Genomic DNA, 18,769 nt, shown 5'->3' with positions numbered 1-18,769 from the left:
ATAAATATAAAGTACAAAAGGTAAACATATATGCCACAAATTTTATTTTATCAAAAATTAAACTTTTTAAAAAAATTAATTTGTTATTAAAGAGTATTCTTTATCACATATAAGAACTAATCTCCTTCAAAAGTTTGATAAATATCAAATAAATGAACAACTCTTTTAAATTTATATTTTATACATATGATAATTTAAATATATATTTATCTTATTAGAATATAATTTTTATTTTTAAAAATATATTATTTTTTGAATATATATATATATATATATATGTGTGTGTGTGTGTGTGTGTGTGTCAATAGGCAGCATCTTTTTCCGGTGAATATTCTAACCAAGAAAACATTCTAAACCAATGAGCTTGAAATCGGCGAGGATGATCTTCAAGACCTGAAAGTGGATACAAATCCATTAAAAATTGATATGGTCCAAACTTCACATACGCCCTACGAATATCATCTTGTTGATTAATAGGATAGTTCCAAATTTGTAAACGTTTTCCAGGATCGCGAATCAAGGTACCACTCTCAATTGTTTCTTGTTCAGTCCTCAAAGCTTTGGGAGGAGGTGGCTGTTGCTCATCAACTTCAGCAACATCATCAACATTTGTATCTAAATTTGAAATTGGTGTATTAGACAGTGTTTCTTCATCATCTCTCTCTTTTCTTTTGAAAAATGATTCAATAGTTGTCTTCCTCATCTTCATTGAACCTAAAAGAATTTAAAACTATAAAAATCATACGAAATAGGCAACAACACTAACACAGTAACACTCTTAACAAATTCTAATTAAATTGAGGGGAAAAGGGTTTTCAGCATAATAGCAAAGGGGAAAATATTAAAACAATTAAAAGAAAACATTCATTAAAATATTAGTAACAAAAAAGAAGTGTTAATTTACCTTTTGAAGAACTAAAATAAAAAGAGAGATTGAAGACGCAAGGAGCCAAGGAGAGATTGAAGAACCAATGATGCGGTGCAGGTGTTGTTATGAAATAAGAATCAATGACGAATTGATGATTATTGATTGACGTGGTGCAAGCTGTGAATTGTGATGCTAACTAGTCAATAGTCACTACCCAATCCTATTCCTATTGCCAGTGTTACTTGAGAATTGAGAAGGCAAGAATTGGAATGATCAAATGAGGCGCTACATTTTTAAAAAAAAAAAAAAATTCCAAAGTGATACCACATAGCAGGCCGTACCAGTACCAGAAGTCCAAAAGTTGAATAAAAAATAAATTTGGGTTATTCATTTAATTATACATATGAGTTTATATTAAAAATAGGGAGTGCCATATAGTAATATATATGTATATAAAAAAAAATTAAAATTGTTGGGGGGGCCGTGGCACCCGTAGGTCCCCCCTTGGCTCCGTCCTTGATGTAACTCATCATTGCGTTTGCAAGAAGAACACACAACATTAACAATCCTACTCAAGTTTTGAAAAAAAGCATGAACATCACTTGAATCTTTAGATGCAGCAACAAGAGCTAATTGTAACTGATGAGCCAAACAATGTACATAATATGCATAAGGACATTCTTGAAGAATAAGAGCTTGCAAACCATTCCACTCTCCACGCATATTACTAGCTCCATCATATCCTTGGCCTCTAATATTTTCAATGTTGAGATTATGATTAGACAATACTAAACAAATTTCTTGCTTAAGAGTGGATGATGTAGTATCTTTCACATGTACTAAATCCAAGAAGCGCTCTTTAACAAATTCATTCTTATCAACAAATCTAATAACAATAGCCATTTGTTCTCTCTTAGATTCATCTCGAGCTTCATCAATAATCAAACAAAATTTTGCATCACCAATCTCTTCTCGAATTTCATTTTGCACCCTTCTAGCAAAAACATTTAAAATTTCTTTTTGAATAGTAGGTGAAGTGTATTTTGCATTTTGAGGAGCATTCTCCAAGACAACTTGATCTACTTCGTTATTATAAGAAGCTAAGAGTTTAATCATTTCAAGAAAGTTACCTCGATTTGTTGACCACAAACTCTCATCACGTCCTCTAAAAGCACAAGCTTGAAATGTCAACCATTTAACCACATCGATGGATACTTTAAGACGCAACCGATTGCTTAGAATTTGCTGTGAAGTTTGCTTGTTCAACACTTTATCAATGTGGCATGATTGATTCTTGAAATCTTCTAAACATCTAAGAGCAGCATTGTGAACAGAATTAATATTTTTCCCCATGTGAGATAAAAATGCACAATCTTTTCCATTATTCACTTTCTTCCAATTTCTAAATCCTGCCGAAGTGAATGGACTTGGTTTTTTAGAAAATAAAAAACATGGAAAACAATAGGCAGCATCTTTTTCCGGTGAATATTCTAACCAAGAAAACATTCTAAACCAATGAGCTTGAAATCGGCGAGGATGATCTTCAAGACCTGAAAGTGGATACAAATCCATTAAAAATTGATATGGTCCAAACTTCACATACGCCCTACGAATATCATCTTGTTGATTAATAGGATAGTTCCAAATTTGTAAACGTTTTCCAGGATCGCGAATCAAGGTACCACTCTCAATTGTTTCTTGTTCAGTCCTCAAAGCTTTGGGAGGAGGTGGCTGTTGCTCATCAACTTCAGCAACATCATCAACATTTGTATCTAAATTTGAAATTGGTGTATTAGACAGTGTTTCTTCATCATCTCTCTCTTTTCTTTTGAAAAATGATTCAATAGTTGTCTTCCTCATCTTCATTGAACCTAAAAGAATTTAAAACTATAAAAATCATACGAAATAGGCAACAACACTAACACTGTAACACTCTTAACAAATTCTAATTAAATTGAGGGGAAAAGGGTTTTCAGCATAATAGCAAAGGGGAAAATATTAAAACAATTAAAAGAAAACATTCATTAAAATATTAGTAACAAAAAAGAAGTGTTAATTTACCTTTTGAAGAACTAAAATAAAAAGAGAGATTGAAGACGCAAGGAGCCAAGGAGAGATTGAAGAACCAATGATGCGGTGCAGGTGTTGTTATGAAATAAGAATCAATGACGAATTGATGATTATTGATTGACGTGGTGCAAGCTGTGAATTGTGATGCTAACTAGTCAATAGTCACTACCCAATCCTATTCCTATTGCCAGTGTTACTTGAGAATTGAGAAGGCAAGAATTGGAATGATCAAATGAGGCGCTACATTTTTAAAAAAAAAAAAAAATTCCAAAGTGATACCACATAGCAGGCCGTACCAGTACCAGAAGTCCAAAAGTTGAATAAAAAATAAATTTGGGTTATTCATTTAATTATACATATGAGTTTATATTAAAAATAGGGAGTGCCATATAGTAATATATATGTATATAAAAAAAAATTAAAATTGTTGGGGGGGCCGTGGCACCCGTAGGTCCCCCCTTGGCTCCGTCCTTGACAATAGGCAGCATCTTTTTCCGGTGAATATTCTAACCAAGAAAACATTCTAAACCAATGAGCTTGAAATCGGCGAGGATGATCTTCAAGACCTGAAAGTGGATACAAATCCATTAAAAATTGATATGGTCCAAACTTCACATACGCCCTACGAATATCATCTTGTTGATTAATAGGATAGTTCCAAATTTGTAAACGTTTTCCAGGATCGCGAATCAAGGTACCACTCTCAATTGTTTCTTGTTCAGTCCTCAAAGCTTTGGGAGGAGGTGGCTGTTGCTCATCAACTTCAGCAACATCATCAACATTTGTATCTAAATTTGAAATTGGTGTATTAGACAGTGTTTCTTCATCATCTCTCTCTTTTCTTTTGAAAAATGATTCAATAGTTGTCTTCCTCATCTTCATTGAACCTAAAAGAATTTAAAACTATAAAAATCATACGAAATAGGCAACAACACTAACACAGTAACACTCTTAACAAATTCTAATTAAATTGAGGGGAAAAGGGTTTTCAGCATAATAGCAAAGGGGAAAATATTAAAACAATTAAAAGAAAACATTCATTAAAATATTAGTAACAAAAAAGAAGTGTTAATTTACCTTTTGAAGAACTAAAATAAAAAGAGAGATTGAAGACGCAAGGAGCCAAGGAGAGATTGAAGAACCAATGATGCGGTGCAGGTGTTGTTATGAAATAAGAATCAATGACGAATTGATGATTATTGATTGACGTGGTGCAAGCTGTGAATTGTGATGCTAACTAGTCAATAGTCACTACCCAATCCTATTCCTATTGCCAGTGTTACTTGAGAATTGAGAAGGCAAGAATTGGAATGATCAAATGAGGCGCTACATTTTTAAAAAAAAAAAAAAATTCCAAAGTGATACCACATAGCAGGCCGTACCAGTACCAGAAGTCCAAAAGTTGAATAAAAAATAAATTTGGGTTATTCATTTAATTATACATATGAGTTTATATTAAAAATAGAGAGTGCCATATAGTAATATATATGTATATAAAAAAAAATTAAAATTGTTGGGGGGGCCGTGGCACCCGTAGGTCCCCCCTTGGCTCCGTCCTTGATGTAACTCATCATTGCGTTTGCAAGAAGAACACACAACATTAACAATCCTACTCAAGTTTTGAAAAAAAGCATGAACATCACTTGAATCTTTAGATGCAGCAACAAGAGCTAATTGTAACTGATGAGCCAAACAATGTACATAATATGCATAAGGACATTCTTGAAGAATAAGAGCTTGCAAACCATTCCACTCTCCACGCATATTACTAGCTCCATCATATCCTTGGCCTCTAATATTTTCAATGTTGAGATTATGATTAGACAATACTAAACAAATTTCTTGCTTAAGAGTGGATGATGTAGTATCTTTCACATGTACTAAATCCAAGAAGCGCTCTTTAACAAATTCATTCTTATCAACAAATCTAATAACAATAGCCATTTGTTCTCTCTTAGATTCATCTCGAGCTTCATCAATAATCAAACAAAATTTTGCATCACCAATCTCTTCTCGAATTTCATTTTGCACCCTTCTAGCAAAAACATTTAAAATTTCTTTTTGAATAGTAGGTGAAGTGTATTTTGCATTTTGAGGAGCATTCTCCAAGACAACTTGATCTACTTCGTTATTATAAGAAGCTAAGAGTTTAATCATTTCAAGAAAGTTACCTCGATTTGTTGACCACAAACTCTCATCACGTCCTCTAAAAGCACAAGCTTGAAATGTCAACCATTTAACCACATCGATGGATACTTTAAGACGCAACCGATTGCTTAGAATTTGCTGTGAAGTTTGCTTGTTCAACACTTTATCAATGTGGCATGATTGATTCTTGAAATCTTCTAAACATCTAAGAGCAGCATTGTGAACAGAATTAATATTTTTCCCCATGTGAGATAAAAATGCACAATCTTTTCCATTATTCACTTTCTTCCAATTTCTAAATCCTGCCGAAGTGAATGGACTTGGTTTTTTAGAAAATAAAAAACATGGAAAACAATAGGCAGGGACGGAGCCAGGATTTCAAATACTGGGGGGCCGAGAATAAATAATATATAATTTATAATAAATGAAAATTAAAGTATCAAAAGCATATTATCTGACAAAATTAGATAATAATTAACATAATTTAATAAAAATTATTTCTCATATTTACATTTGATAAATATATCGAACATATTGCAAGATCAAGTTATTCAAGTATGTACCTTTATTTCTTAAGTTGTGCCCGTCGTTGTTTCATGAAGTAAAAATCATCAATTATCATATCAGTTGTAAATCTTCGTGCAATCTCCTTCTCAATATAAACAATCATGTAGTCAGTAAGAAAACCATCTTCCATCTTGTTGCGCAAACTTGTTTTTATAATCTTCATAGCTGAAAAAGCACGTTCTGTAGTTGCTGTTGACACGGGCAGAGTAAGAACAAGTCGTATCAATCGATCAATTAAAGGATAAACATTTGATTTGCCAACCTCTACTAGTTTTTGACATAATTCACCAAGAGTTGACAAATTATGAAATTTGGGATCCTTTGGCACATCAAACTCATAATGTTGCAATTCATATTCCATATGAATCATTTCTTGGTCAGAAAAATCTGAAGAGTAAAATTTCTTAGCTAGACTACAAATATCACAAGCATTAAATGATTTGAATGCATCTTTAGGATCCAAAGCTACACTCAACATAAGAAGTTCAGTTGATTGCTCGCTGAATCTACTATTCAATTCTTTCAATTGATAATCTATCGCTGCAGTAAATATATCTACACGATAATGATGCTCAACTGTCACAGAATCCTTTTTAAGCCGAGTTCGAATTATGTCAGAGTAAGTAGCACTCATATCAGGAATTGGTACACCTCGGCTATTGCAAAAAGAGTTAACATTTTCTAAAAGAGAATCCCAACCAAAATCCCTTAACTTTTGAATTAGTGACTTTGTGCTAGAAACCAAACACATAGCATTCACAATGTCTTGATTCTTTTGCTGCAAAGCTTGACAAAGCTTGTCTGTGATTCCCATAATTTCTTTCATAACATGTAAAATGAAAACAAATTAAAAAGACATCAATACTCTGAAAGCATAAGTAGCATCACCTCGTTGAGAGCCAGTTCCATTAACCACCAAATCTTCAAGAACTGAAGTAGTTGCATTAAACATGCGTAGAAGGCTACATATTGAATTGAAATGAGAACTCCATCTAGTATCTCCAGGTCTTTGTAGTGTGCCAATTTGATTAGCTCCCCTCCCAGTTTCAATCTCATCATTTGCAACCAAACGTGCAATTTCAGTCTCATAAGCATCATGTAACTCATCATTGCGTTTGCAAGAAGAACACACAACATTAACAATCCTACTCAAGTTTTGAAAAAAAGCATGAACATCACTTGAATCTTTAGATGCAGCAACAAGAGCTAATTGTAACTGATGAGCCAAACAATGTACATAATATGCATAAGGACATTCTTGAAGAATAAGAGCTTGCAAACCATTCCACTCTCCACGCATATTACTAGCTCCATCATATCCTTGGCCTCTAATATTTTCAATGTTGAGATTATGATTAGACAATACTAAACAAATTTCTTGCTTAAGAGTGGATGATGTAGTATCTTTCACATGTACTAAATCCAAGAAGCGCTCTTTAACAAATTCATTCTTATCAACAAATCTAATAACAATAGCCATTTGTTCTCTCTTAGATTCATCTCGAGCTTCATCAATAATCAAACAAAATTTTGCATCACCAATCTCTTCTCGAATTTCATTTTGCACCCTTCTAGCAAAAACATTTAAAATTTCTTTTTGAATAGTAGGTGAAGTGTATTTTGCATTTTGAGGAGCATTCTCCAAGACAACTTGATCTACTTCGTTATTATAAGAAGCTAAGAGTTTAATCATTTCAAGAAAGTTACCTCGATTTGTTGACCACAAACTCTCATCACGTCCTCTAAAAGCACAAGCTTGAAATGTCAACCATTTAACCACATCGATGGATACTTTAAGACGCAACCGATTGCTTAGAATTTGCTGTGAAGTTTGCTTGTTCAACACTTTATCAATGTGGCATGATTGATTCTTGAAATCTTCTAAACATCTAAGAGCAGCATTGTGAACAGAATTAATATTTTTCCCCATGTGAGATAAAAATGCACAATCTTTTCCATTATTCACTTTCTTCCAATTTCTAAATCCTGCCGAAGTGAATGGACTTGGTTTTTTAGAAAATAAAAAACATGGAAAACAATAGGCAGGGACGGAGCCAGGATTTCAAATACTGGGGGGCCGAGAATAAATAATATATAATTTATAATAAATGAAAATTAAAGTATCAAAAGCATATTATCTGACAAAATTAGATAATAATTAACATAATTTAATAAAAATTATTTCTCATATTTACATTTGATAAATATATCGAACATATTGCAAGATCAAGTTATTCAAGTATGTACCTTTATTTCTTAAGTTGTGCCCGTCGTTGTTTCATGAAGTAAAAATCATCAATTATCATATCAGTTGTAAATCTTCGTGCAATCTCCTTCTCAATATAAACAATCATGTAGTCAGTAAGAAAACCATCTTCCATCTTGTTGCGCAAACTTGTTTTTATAATCTTCATAGCTGAAAAAGCACGTTCTGTAGTTGCTGTTGACACGGGCAGAGTAAGAACAAGTCGTATCAATCGATCAATTAAAGGATAAACATTTGATTTGCCAACCTCTACTAGTTTTTGACATAATTCACCAAGAGTTGACAAATTATGAAATTTGGGATCCTTTGGCACATCAAACTCATAATGTTGCAATTCATATTCCATATGAATCATTTCTTGGTCAGAAAAATCTGAAGAGTAAAATTTCTTAGCTAGACTACAAATATCACAAGCATTAAATGATTTGAATGCATCTTTAGGATCCAAAGCTACACTCAACATAAGAAGTTCAGTTGATTGCTCGCTGAATCTACTATTCAATTCTTTCAATTGATAATCTATCGCTGCAGTAAATATATCTACACGATAATGATGCTCAACTGTCACAGAATCCTTTTTAAGCCGAGTTCGAATTATGTCAGAGTAAGTAGCACTCATATCAGGAATTGGTACACCTCGGCTATTGCAAAAAGAGTTAACATTTTCTAAAAGAGAATCCCAACCAAAATCCCTTAACTTTTGAATTAGTGACTTTGTGCTAGAAACCAAACACATAGCATTCACAATGTCTTGATTCTTTTGCTGCAAAGCTTGACAAAGCTTGTCTGTGATTCCCATAATTTCTTTCATAACATGTAAAATGAAAACAAATTAAAAAGACATCAATACTCTGAAAGCATAAGTAGCATCACCTCGTTGAGAGCCAGTTCCATTAACCACCAAATCTTCAAGAACTGAAGTAGTTGCATTAAACATGCGTAGAAGGCTACATATTGAATTGAAATGAGAACTCCATCTAGTATCTCCAGGTCTTTGTAGTGTGCCAATTTGATTAGCTCCCCTCCCAGTTTCAATCTCATCATTTGCAACCAAACGTGCAATTTCAGTCTCATAAGCATCATGTAACTCATCATTGCGTTTGCAAGAAGAACACACAACATTAACAATCCTACTCAAGTTTTGAAAAAAAGCATGAACATCACTTGAATCTTTAGATGCAGCAACAAGAGCTAATTGTAACTGATGAGCCAAACAATGTACATAATATGCATAAGGACATTCTTGAAGAATAAGAGCTTGCAAACCATTCCACTCTCCACGCATATTACTAGCTCCATCATATCCTTGGCCTCTAATATTTTCAATGTTGAGATTATGATTAGACAATACTAAACAAATTTCTTGCTTAAGAGTGGATGATGTAGTATCTTTCACATGTACTAAATCCAAGAAGCGCTCTTTAACAAATTCATTCTTATCAACAAATCTAATAACAATAGCCATTTGTTCTCTCTTAGATTCATCTCGAGCTTCATCAATAATCAAACAAAATTTTGCATCACCAATCTCTTCTCGAATTTCATTTTGCACCCTTCTAGCAAAAACATTTAAAATTTCTTTTTGAATAGTAGGTGAAGTGTATTTTGCATTTTGAGGAGCATTCTCCAAGACAACTTGATCTACTTCGTTATTATAAGAAGCTAAGAGTTTAATCATTTCAAGAAAGTTACCTCGATTTGTTGACCACAAACTCTCATCACGTCCTCTAAAAGCACAAGCTTGAAATGTCAACCATTTAACCACATCGATGGATACTTTAAGACGCAACCGATTGCTTAGAATTTGCTGTGAAGTTTGCTTGTTCAACACTTTATCAATGTGGCATGATTGATTCTTGAAATCTTCTAAACATCTAAGAGCAGCATTGTGAACAGAATTAATATTTTTCCCCATGTGAGATAAAAATGCACAATCTTTTCCATTATTCACTTTCTTCCAATTTCTAAATCCTGCCGAAGTGAATGGACTTGGTTTTTTAGAAAATAAAAAACATGGAAAACAATAGGCAGCATCTTTTTCCGGTGAATATTCTAACCAAGAAAACATTCTAAACCAATGAGCTTGAAATCGGCGAGGATGATCTTCAAGACCTGAAAGTGGATACAAATCCATTAAAAATTGATATGGTCCAAACTTCACATACGCCCTACGAATATCATCTTGTTGATTAATAGGATAGTTCCAAATTTGTAAACGTTTTCCAGGATCGCGAATCAAGGTACCACTCTCAATTGTTTCTTGTTCAGTCCTCAAAGCTTTGGGAGGAGGTGGCTGTTGCTCATCAACTTCAGCAACATCATCAACATTTGTATCTAAATTTGAAATTGGTGTATTAGACAGTGTTTCTTCATCATCTCTCTCTTTTCTTTTGAAAAATGATTCAATAGTTGTCTTCCTCATCTTCATTGAACCTAAAAGAATTTAAAACTATAAAAATCATACGAAATAGGCAACAACACTAACACAGTAACACTCTTAACAAATTCTAATTAAATTGAGGGGAAAAGGGTTTTCAGCATAATAGCAAAGGGGAAAATATTAAAACAATTAAAAGAAAACATTCATTAAAATATTAGTAACAAAAAAGAAGTGTTAATTTACCTTTTGAAGAACTAAAATAAAAAGAGAGATTGAAGACGCAAGGAGCCAAGGAGAGATTGAAGAACCAATGATGCGGTGCAGGTGTTGTTATGAAATAAGAATCAATGACGAATTGATGATTATTGATTGACGTGGTGCAAGCTGTGAATTGTGATGCTAACTAGTCAATAGTCACTACCCAATCCTATTCCTATTGCCAGTGTTACTTGAGAATTGAGAAGGCAAGAATTGGAATGATCAAATGAGGCGCTACATTTTTAAAAAAAAAAAAAAATTCCAAAGTGATACCACATAGCAGGCCGTACCAGTACCAGAAGTCCAAAAGTTGAATAAAAAATAAATTTGGGTTATTCATTTAATTATACATATGAGTTTATATTAAAAATAGGGAGTGCCATATAGTAATATATATGTATATAAAAAAAAATTAAAATTGTTGGGGGGGCCGTGGCACCCGTAGGTCCCCCCTTGGCTCCGTCCTTGGGTAAGTGTTGGATGTGATGTAAATCAACTGTGAATTGCAAGATATGTGTATGACCTATTGGTTTATGTGGAAATGTTGGTTGTATATGTGTATTGAGTTGAATTTTGAAATATGGTGTGATGCTTTGGCACAGTCGTATGCGTGATACGATGCAGGACGTGTGATGCATCAAAACGGGTGTGTGCATGATATGGTGGTAATTATGTGATTGCTTTGGGCACAATTGTATGCGTGACACGATACTAGATGTGTGATGTGTTGGTACAGTCGTGTGCGTGATATGATGTTGGTAGTGGAATGCATTGGCAAAATCATGTGCATGACATGGTGCTAGACGTGTGATGCGTCAGCATGAGTGTGTGCGTGATACGGTGCTGGATGTGTGACACGGTGTATATATGATTTGTGATATGTAAGTGGAATGGATTGACTTTAGAGTTGACGATGTTAAATATGTTTGGATGACGAATATTGGGTTTATATATTATTTGAAATTGAGATTGTTTTGTGGAAATTTCTAATAGAAAAGAATGGCTCAATCCAAAAGGGAGGTGAATTGGATTCAATGACATTTAAAATTTTTATTAGAGTTAAAGGATCTTTATTTCAATTAAAACTTTTATAATACAAATTTTCAATGAAGATTATTGAACCTCTTGCAGGTGGGAATGACTCCTATATGAGTTCTTGGCTAATCTTTATTGAATTCAGTTTAAGAACAACTAATATGCAATTGTTATGTTTTAGTTTAAACCATTTTTAATCATACAAACATATTAATCAAGACCAGCCACTTTAACATTCAATTAAAGATTGTTCAATGTAAGAGATAGAGATGAGAGAATAGTGCAAAGTGTAAGTGTTTTATCCTAGTTCAGGCACTCCACATGTGACCTATATCCAGTTAGGGATGGCAACGGGGCAGGTCAAGTACGAGTTTCATGATACTCGTCCCCGCCCCCGCGAGTCAAACCCATCCCCGTCCCTATCCCCTTACCCGTTGGGTATGTAATTTTCATCCTCATCCTCGTCCCCGTCGGGTATCGGGTATACACATACCCGTACCCGTCAATTTTTTAATTTCTTGTCAAAGTCGGGACGGGTTCGGGTATTACCCACGGGTACGAGTATATTTGTCATCTCTACATCCAGTCCTCAATCATAACGTGATCAATATTTGTTACACTATCTCAATGAAGAAGTTTTACAAGCATACCACACATGCACACTGTAACACCCTAAATTTTCTACTAATGCAATATTTACTATTATTTATTTTTATATATATGAATATTATTTTCTTATAGTTGTTTTAGTTAATTAAAAGGGGTTTTTATAAAATATTGTAAAGGTTTTTAATAATTTAAATTATTTGTGAAAATTTTTGTAAAATTATGTTTTTTTTAGGTCCAGAACGGGCTGTTCCAAAAAAGTGGAACGGTCCGTTCCAAACAATGCAAATAAACTATTTTTTATATAGCAGAACAGGCCGTTCCAAAAGTGGAACGAGCCGTTCCAAAATAGTAAAGAAGCCCATTTGGGTTATCCCGGAACGGGCCGTTCCCAAAGCGAAACAGGCCGTTCCTAGATTTTAAATTTGCCTAAAAATTTAAGTTGGAAACGGGTCGTTCTAGGTATGGTCAATGAGTGTAAAACTGAACTCCAGAACGGGCCGTTCTAATTTTAGAACGGGTCGTTCTAATTTTAGAACGGGCCGTTCTGCTTTTTGAAAACGGGTCGTTCTGAATTCAGTACGGGTCGTTCCGGGTACGCCAGAATGCCTATAAATAGGAGGCAGGGGGTGAAAAAAAATTATAACTGAGGGAGAAGGTGAAAATCTTAGAGAGAGAGAGAGAGAGAAAGAGAAAGAAAGATAGGGAAAGAAAGAGGGAATCTTGGGGGGACGTTTTGCTCAAGTTTTAGTTCCTGCTTATTCAGGTAAGGGGGAGGAGAACTTTATCTCTTTAAAATTTTATATACTATTATGTATATTTATTTATGTTATTTTTTATGTATATTTATTTAGTGGAGTGTCCCTAACCTCATTTATTTGCTTAATCTATGATTATTTTATCCATAATAAGGTGTTCATATTTTATATTGTTTAATTATTTTATAATGATTGTCATTTTTATTTATTCTTTTTACGTAAATATATTTATTGTAAATGTATTTATAATCAACTATGATATAGTTGTGATAACTTGGACCCGTCTTGTTATTTCTTCACATATTTATGAAGATAAATATTGTTCTATGGCCATAGAAGATAAAGTTTGAATTATTTGTAGCTGGAGATTTGACCTTGGGGATTTAAATGAGTAAGGAATAAAGGTGAAATATCCTATTGTTGGTTAAGGTGAAATATCCATTTATTGGTTGATATTATGATGATGCTCATTTATCCTGACTAGTCACTACAAGTATTATTCAAATTTTATTGTATCATGAAAATCTAATATATGATCTGTATATATATATTTATATATATATATATATGTTTAATATTGATTATAAATAATTTTGTATATTCCTTTGAGTTATTGTATTTATTGGATATTGTTCTCACTCCTCTCTTTTTCTTGTTTTCTTCAAATTAAATATATTATAAAATAGATGGATCTACTTGGGATTCCAGATCATTTTGCAGTTGTTATTACCACTGTCTTACTTGGGAGAAATTGGAATATGGAGACTATTTAATGGATCTGTTATAATTTTATGTGTCAACTATATTATTTCAGTTGTAATTTTTTTTTTTTACTATCAATGTAATTATTGTAATAGAAGTGGAAGAAATAAATAATGGGTAAAATAGTAAATTATTGTAATTATTTTAGAACGATATGTCAAAATATTCTTTTTCTTTATCTTTATCTTCATTAAAAAAAAATATTGTTAATGATATAATTGCGAGAATATTATATAAGAAAATATATAATTATTAGTATATAAATTGGGCGTTATACACACACTTTAACACTTAAGATAGACACTTTCTTGCACCCAAGAAAACACTTATTGTAGAAACCCACTACAAGAATTCTTTACCACTTGAGACACCTACTCAAGATTTCTCTAACACATTACACAAAGAATTAAAGAAACGAATTTACATGGAAGCTGAACAAATCAGAATGTGAATTCTTGACAAATCTCAATCCTTTTCTTCCAAGAATGTAGTGATGATGATGATCTCTCTCAAAGCATTTCACAAAAGTTAAGGAAAACTATTGAACCTAAAAGACTTAGACTGATATGCATTGAATATAGCGTAACAAGTTATTGAACCAAACCTTAGACTGATAAAACATAACATATGATGTTTTAAGTGTAGCAAACTATTTAACCTAAAACACTTGACATGTGTTAGATGCTAACCAATCACAATACACTCTTACAATTCTTATCGCTATCGTTGTGTTGCTCTTTAGGCCATGTGCCCACCCGATATTTATGAGTGTTCTAGAGATCTTGCCAAAATCTCATACAAGTGGCCTCACTTGACACTTATATATGTGATTTCATTAAATGTATACTGCAAATCATATACCACTCATAAGGCATATGAAATTCATTAAAAAAAAATTATTTTTTTAAGCTTTTTCATAACTACATAAAGCTTAACCATAAAACTTATCCTCTCAATAATGCATTATTTAACACTTTATCACATCATTAAGAAGGACCAAAATTAATACCTAATCAATTTTAGTGTTAACAAATCTAACAAGTGACTTATTTTTCCCACTGAACCTTTTTCATGGGATCTCTAATCACAAAGGTTAGGTTACCATCATTATTTGTTTTAGAGTGACTTAAGTCTCATTCCTCTTGACATTTCTAAAATCATTTTCTTTTTTAGGGTTTTCACCAAAGGATATGCTAAATTTCCTTCTGACTTCACATAATCGATGGAAATTGTCCATCCTTCAACAATTGCTTTATCACATTATGTCTCAATTATATATGTCTATTTTTTCCATTGTAAGTTTTATTTATAGCTATAGCTATTTTCGATTAGCAATCACAAAGCATTGGCGTTGATTCAATTGGTTTTATTCCCAAAGGAATTTGCTAAGAATATTTTCAACCACTTACCCTTAGTGCTAGTCATTTCTAGGGAAGCAAACTCCAATTTCATTGTAGATTTGACAATTATAGTTTGTCTAGATGATCTCCAGGTAATTGCTCCTCCACTAAGTGTAAACACATGATCATTAGTGGATTTTGTCTCTTGAATTTGAGATCCAATTAGCATCACTATACCCTTATAGTAAATGGGGAATCCACTATATACAATACCATAATCCATGGTACTTTTCAAGTATCTCACTAGTTTTGCAAGTATATACCAATGATCTTTTTTAGAATTTTGAGTATATATGCTCAATCTACCTATTGTATATGTTATATTAGGTCTAGAGAAGTTCATAAGATGCAATAGGCTCCCAATATATTTGGGCAATTGAGATTAAGCAATAGGGTCTCTCTTGTTTTTCTTTTGTTGTGAGTTAGCATCATAAAAGGTACTTACAAACTTAGATTCATAATAATCAAACTTCTTGAAAAGTTTCTTAACATAGTGTTATTGGGACAGTAATATACTATCTTCTTTCCTTATGATATTAAATCCCAAGATTACACTTGCTTCTCCTACATCTTTCATATCAAAATTAGATGTTGAAAATGATTTAGTTCTTAAAATCACAACAATGCATGTACCAAAAATTAACATGTCATCCACATATAAACATATTATGACACAATTATCATTCATAGATTTTGTGTACATGCATCTATCAGTATCACTGTATTTAAAATCATCACTTAGAACAACACCATTAAACTTTTCACGCCTTTGTTTCAATGTTTGTTTTAGATCATAAAGGGATTTAAGAAGTTTGCACACTTTGTTTTCATCACCATGAACCACACACCCTTTAGGTTGGGACATATATATCTTCCTCTAGGTCACCATTTAAGAAACCCATTTTCACATCCATTTGGTGAATTACTAACTTATAAATAGACTTTAAGGCTATTAAAACATGGATAGAGGAAGTCTTGATCATTGGAGCAAAAATGGCAAAGTAATCTGTGTTTGGTTTATGAGTAAACCTTTTAGCCATCAATCTAACATTATATTTGTCTATAGACCTATTAGAATTATATATATTTTTCTTTTTAAAGATCCACTTGCATCCAATTATTGTTCTTTTTGATATAATTAATTTTAATCTTAATCACTTGTCTCCAAAGATCTATATTTGAAAAACTAATAGCCTCATGATAACTCAAAGGATCATCATTAACAAGTTAAGTATAAAATCATTTCCAAAAAAAAATTCTTACCTTTGTCCCTTACTCCTTCTAATACCTTCACATATATCTCCACTACATGTTTCACTAGGTTATTTAGAACTATCATCAATATCTTATTTATTACTAGCATCGAACCTTTAAAGGAAATATGCCCTCAAAGAATACAACATTCTTAGTTTCTAAAATAGTATTGTACTTAATATCATTACTTACGAGAACAAGAAACCTATAGGCAACACTATGTTCTGCATAACCAATAAACATGCACTATGTTCTACATAACCAATAAACTTAATCAGGTACCAACACTTTGGCTAGGCATTCCCATACTCTCAAGTACTTCAAGTTATGAAGACACCTTTTCCACAACTCATAAGGTGACTTATTGGTTTTCCTATGTGGGATTATATTTTGTAACAAACAAATAGTTAAAAGAGCTTATCCCCAAAAATTATTAGGTGCAAATGAACTCATAAGCAAAACATTCATTATTTCTTTAAGGCTTCTATTTTATCTTTCAACTATTCCATTAAACTTTCATGAATAAGATGGAGTTACTTCATGAATAATACCTTTTTTTTTCACAAAAATCATTAGACAAAGTGTACTCATCTCCCTTATTTGATCTTATCCTTTTAATCTTTTCTATTAAGTTGATTTTATACTTCAACTTTATAAGATAAAAACATATTAAATGCTTCATTTTTATGTTTAAGAAGATAAATTTATATTTTGAGTAATCATCTATAAAAGTTATAAATCATTTTTTTTACCACCTTTAGACATAGTTTGTTTTAAATCAGTAAGATCGCAATGAATTAAATCAAGCAATTCAAAATCACATTGAATAGGAGGACAAGGTGTCTTAGTTAACTTTGATCCAACACATATATCACACTTTTTAAAAATAATTTTATCATGTAAATTAATTAAACCCAAACTTTGCAATTTAATAATTTAAGAATTTGTATGTCCTAATCTAGCATGTCACATGTCATACAAATCAATCACATACGTAAAAGAAGTAAATTTATTCATAGTTTTTGAAAGGTTTAAGACAAACAGTCCCTGATCACAATATCCTTTTCCCACAAACACATTATTCTTAGTCATAACAATTTTTTCATGCTCAAAATAAATCTTAACCCAAATTTTACTTAATAGTGCTACAGAAATTAGATTAATTATAATAATTAGAACATGCAACACATCACTTAAAGCCAGTGTCTTCCTATGTGTAAGCTTCAAAAGAATCTTTCTTTTCCTTATAACTGAAGTAGTGTTAAAGTCACCAAAGTACATATTTTCTTCTCCATTCTCTATAGAAGTGTAGGAGGTAAATGCATTTTTGTTTGCACAAATATGTTTGATAACTCCATAATCAATTACTAACTTACTTAAATCGGTCACAATATTTACTTGATAAATGATTGTAGCAATAATGTCATCTCCTTCAACTAGGTTGGCCCTAGGCTTAAGAGGGTTGTCATTTCTCGCTATTATATATCTACATTGAGATGCATGACATCCTAACTTTCCACAAATAAAACAATTTCCTTTTTTCTTAAATTAGGGGTTAGATGCAACATTTTGCGGGACATTACTATGATATTTATTTTTTCTATTACGATCAAATTTGTTATCATACTTTTTATGAGTTTGGTTTATCTTTCACTATATTTACTTTTGCATATAGTGCCTTCAATCTCGTAGTAACACACTCTTTCTTATTGGTATCTTTTATGATGATATGAGTGATAAGGTTTGACAACAACATTTACTTATGTTTGTTTCAACTATTGTTTATAGTTCGTCCATGATTTAAACAACTTTGTATTTAGTAGTTAAGATAGAAAGTCATCGAGCAATGCAATATTTTTTGCCTTTAAATCTTCAAGTAGTTTATGGTACTCCTTGATTTGAACTTTGATGTCATTATCTTTAATCATTGTCTAACGGTAATAGTTGCCAATGATGAATCATTGTCTAACCACATCCTCAACAATATATTTGAGCATGACAGATTACCAAATATCATTGCTTTCTTTGTAGGAATAATACACATCGAACATATATTATATAATCCACTCAGTAAAGTGTGATGATACCTTATTAACTTGGTTCCAATCTTTAATTCGTTTGGTTGTTGCCTCAAAATACGGTTTCAAAATGGTAAGAACAAACATAACTCTATACATATTAAGGTATAAACACGTTCTTGTTAGTGACAAAAGTTTTGACCAACAAAGACTTCAATTTTAGAGATCTTGGGTAGTTGTTTTGCATACATTAAGGTGGCAACATCAGCAGCAACAGGAATGGCTATAGGCCGGTGGGTTGAGAATCATATTGTCAACTATTATTAAGTCCTTTAAATTGTAGTAAAAATAACTATTAGATGAATTTCCTAAGGCGTGC

General features: G+C 32.3%; 5 protein-coding genes across 6 annotated transcripts; all 5 read right to left on the bottom strand.

Moving 5' to 3' along the window:
• Window positions 1-1,427: 1,427 nt before the first annotated feature.
• LOC145954060 (uncharacterized) lies at window positions 1,428-3,182 on the bottom strand. Its single transcript, XM_083067734.1, has 3 exons — window positions 2,930-3,182; window positions 1,529-2,739; window positions 1,428-1,436 (listed from the first exon to the last, which is right to left on the bottom strand). The coding sequence occupies exons 2-3, from the start codon at window positions 2,732-2,734 to the stop codon at window positions 1,428-1,430; spliced, it is 1,215 nt and encodes a 404-aa protein (XP_082923860.1). The 5' UTR covers window positions 2,735-2,739; window positions 2,930-3,182.
• Window positions 3,183-4,538: 1,356 nt separating this feature from the next.
• Window positions 4,539-5,332, bottom strand: LOC145954059 (uncharacterized). The gene is made up of 2 exons (XM_083067733.1): window positions 4,640-5,332; window positions 4,539-4,547 (listed from the first exon to the last, which is right to left on the bottom strand). Exons 1-2 carry the CDS (start codon window positions 5,330-5,332, stop codon window positions 4,539-4,541), a joined length of 702 nt encoding a protein of 233 aa, XP_082923859.1.
• Window positions 5,333-5,565: 233 nt separating this feature from the next.
• LOC145954087 (uncharacterized) lies at window positions 5,566-7,693 on the bottom strand. Of its 2 annotated transcripts, none has more exons than XM_083067773.1 (2): window positions 7,361-7,693; window positions 5,566-6,704 (listed from the first exon to the last, which is right to left on the bottom strand). In XM_083067773.1, exon 2 carries the CDS (start codon window positions 6,477-6,479, stop codon window positions 5,652-5,654), a length of 828 nt encoding a protein of 275 aa, XP_082923899.1. In that variant the 5' UTR covers window positions 6,480-6,704; window positions 7,361-7,693; the 3' UTR covers window positions 5,566-5,651. The 2 variants fall into 2 exon arrangements, with proteins under 2 accessions (XP_082923899.1, XP_082923900.1); XM_083067774.1 differs by lacking the exon at window positions 7,361-7,693 and having other exon boundaries at window positions 5,566-5,842; window positions 6,542-7,018.
• Window positions 6,967-7,583, bottom strand: LOC145954058 (uncharacterized). Its single transcript, XM_083067732.1, has 2 exons — window positions 7,071-7,583; window positions 6,967-6,981 (listed from the first exon to the last, which is right to left on the bottom strand). Exons 1-2 carry the CDS (start codon window positions 7,581-7,583, stop codon window positions 6,967-6,969), a joined length of 528 nt encoding a protein of 175 aa, XP_082923858.1.
• Window positions 7,694-7,816: 123 nt separating the features above from the next.
• Window positions 7,817-10,341, bottom strand: LOC145954057 (uncharacterized). The gene is made up of 2 exons (XM_083067731.1): window positions 8,793-10,341; window positions 7,817-8,093 (listed from the first exon to the last, which is right to left on the bottom strand). Exons 1-2 carry the CDS (start codon window positions 10,339-10,341, stop codon window positions 7,903-7,905), a joined length of 1,740 nt encoding a protein of 579 aa, XP_082923857.1. The 3' UTR covers window positions 7,817-7,902.
• Between the last annotated feature and the right edge of the window lie 8,428 nt (window positions 10,342-18,769).

The sequence above is a fragment of the Cajanus cajan genome, chromosome 2 (assembly GCF_000230855.2).
Source record: "Cajanus cajan strain Asha chromosome 2, NIPB_CcT2T_4, whole genome shotgun sequence".
Taxonomy (NCBI): Eukaryota; Viridiplantae; Streptophyta; class Magnoliopsida; order Fabales; family Fabaceae; genus Cajanus; species Cajanus cajan.
Note: the sequence above shows the minus strand (reverse complement) of the source record. Positions and strands in the feature narration are given on the sequence as shown.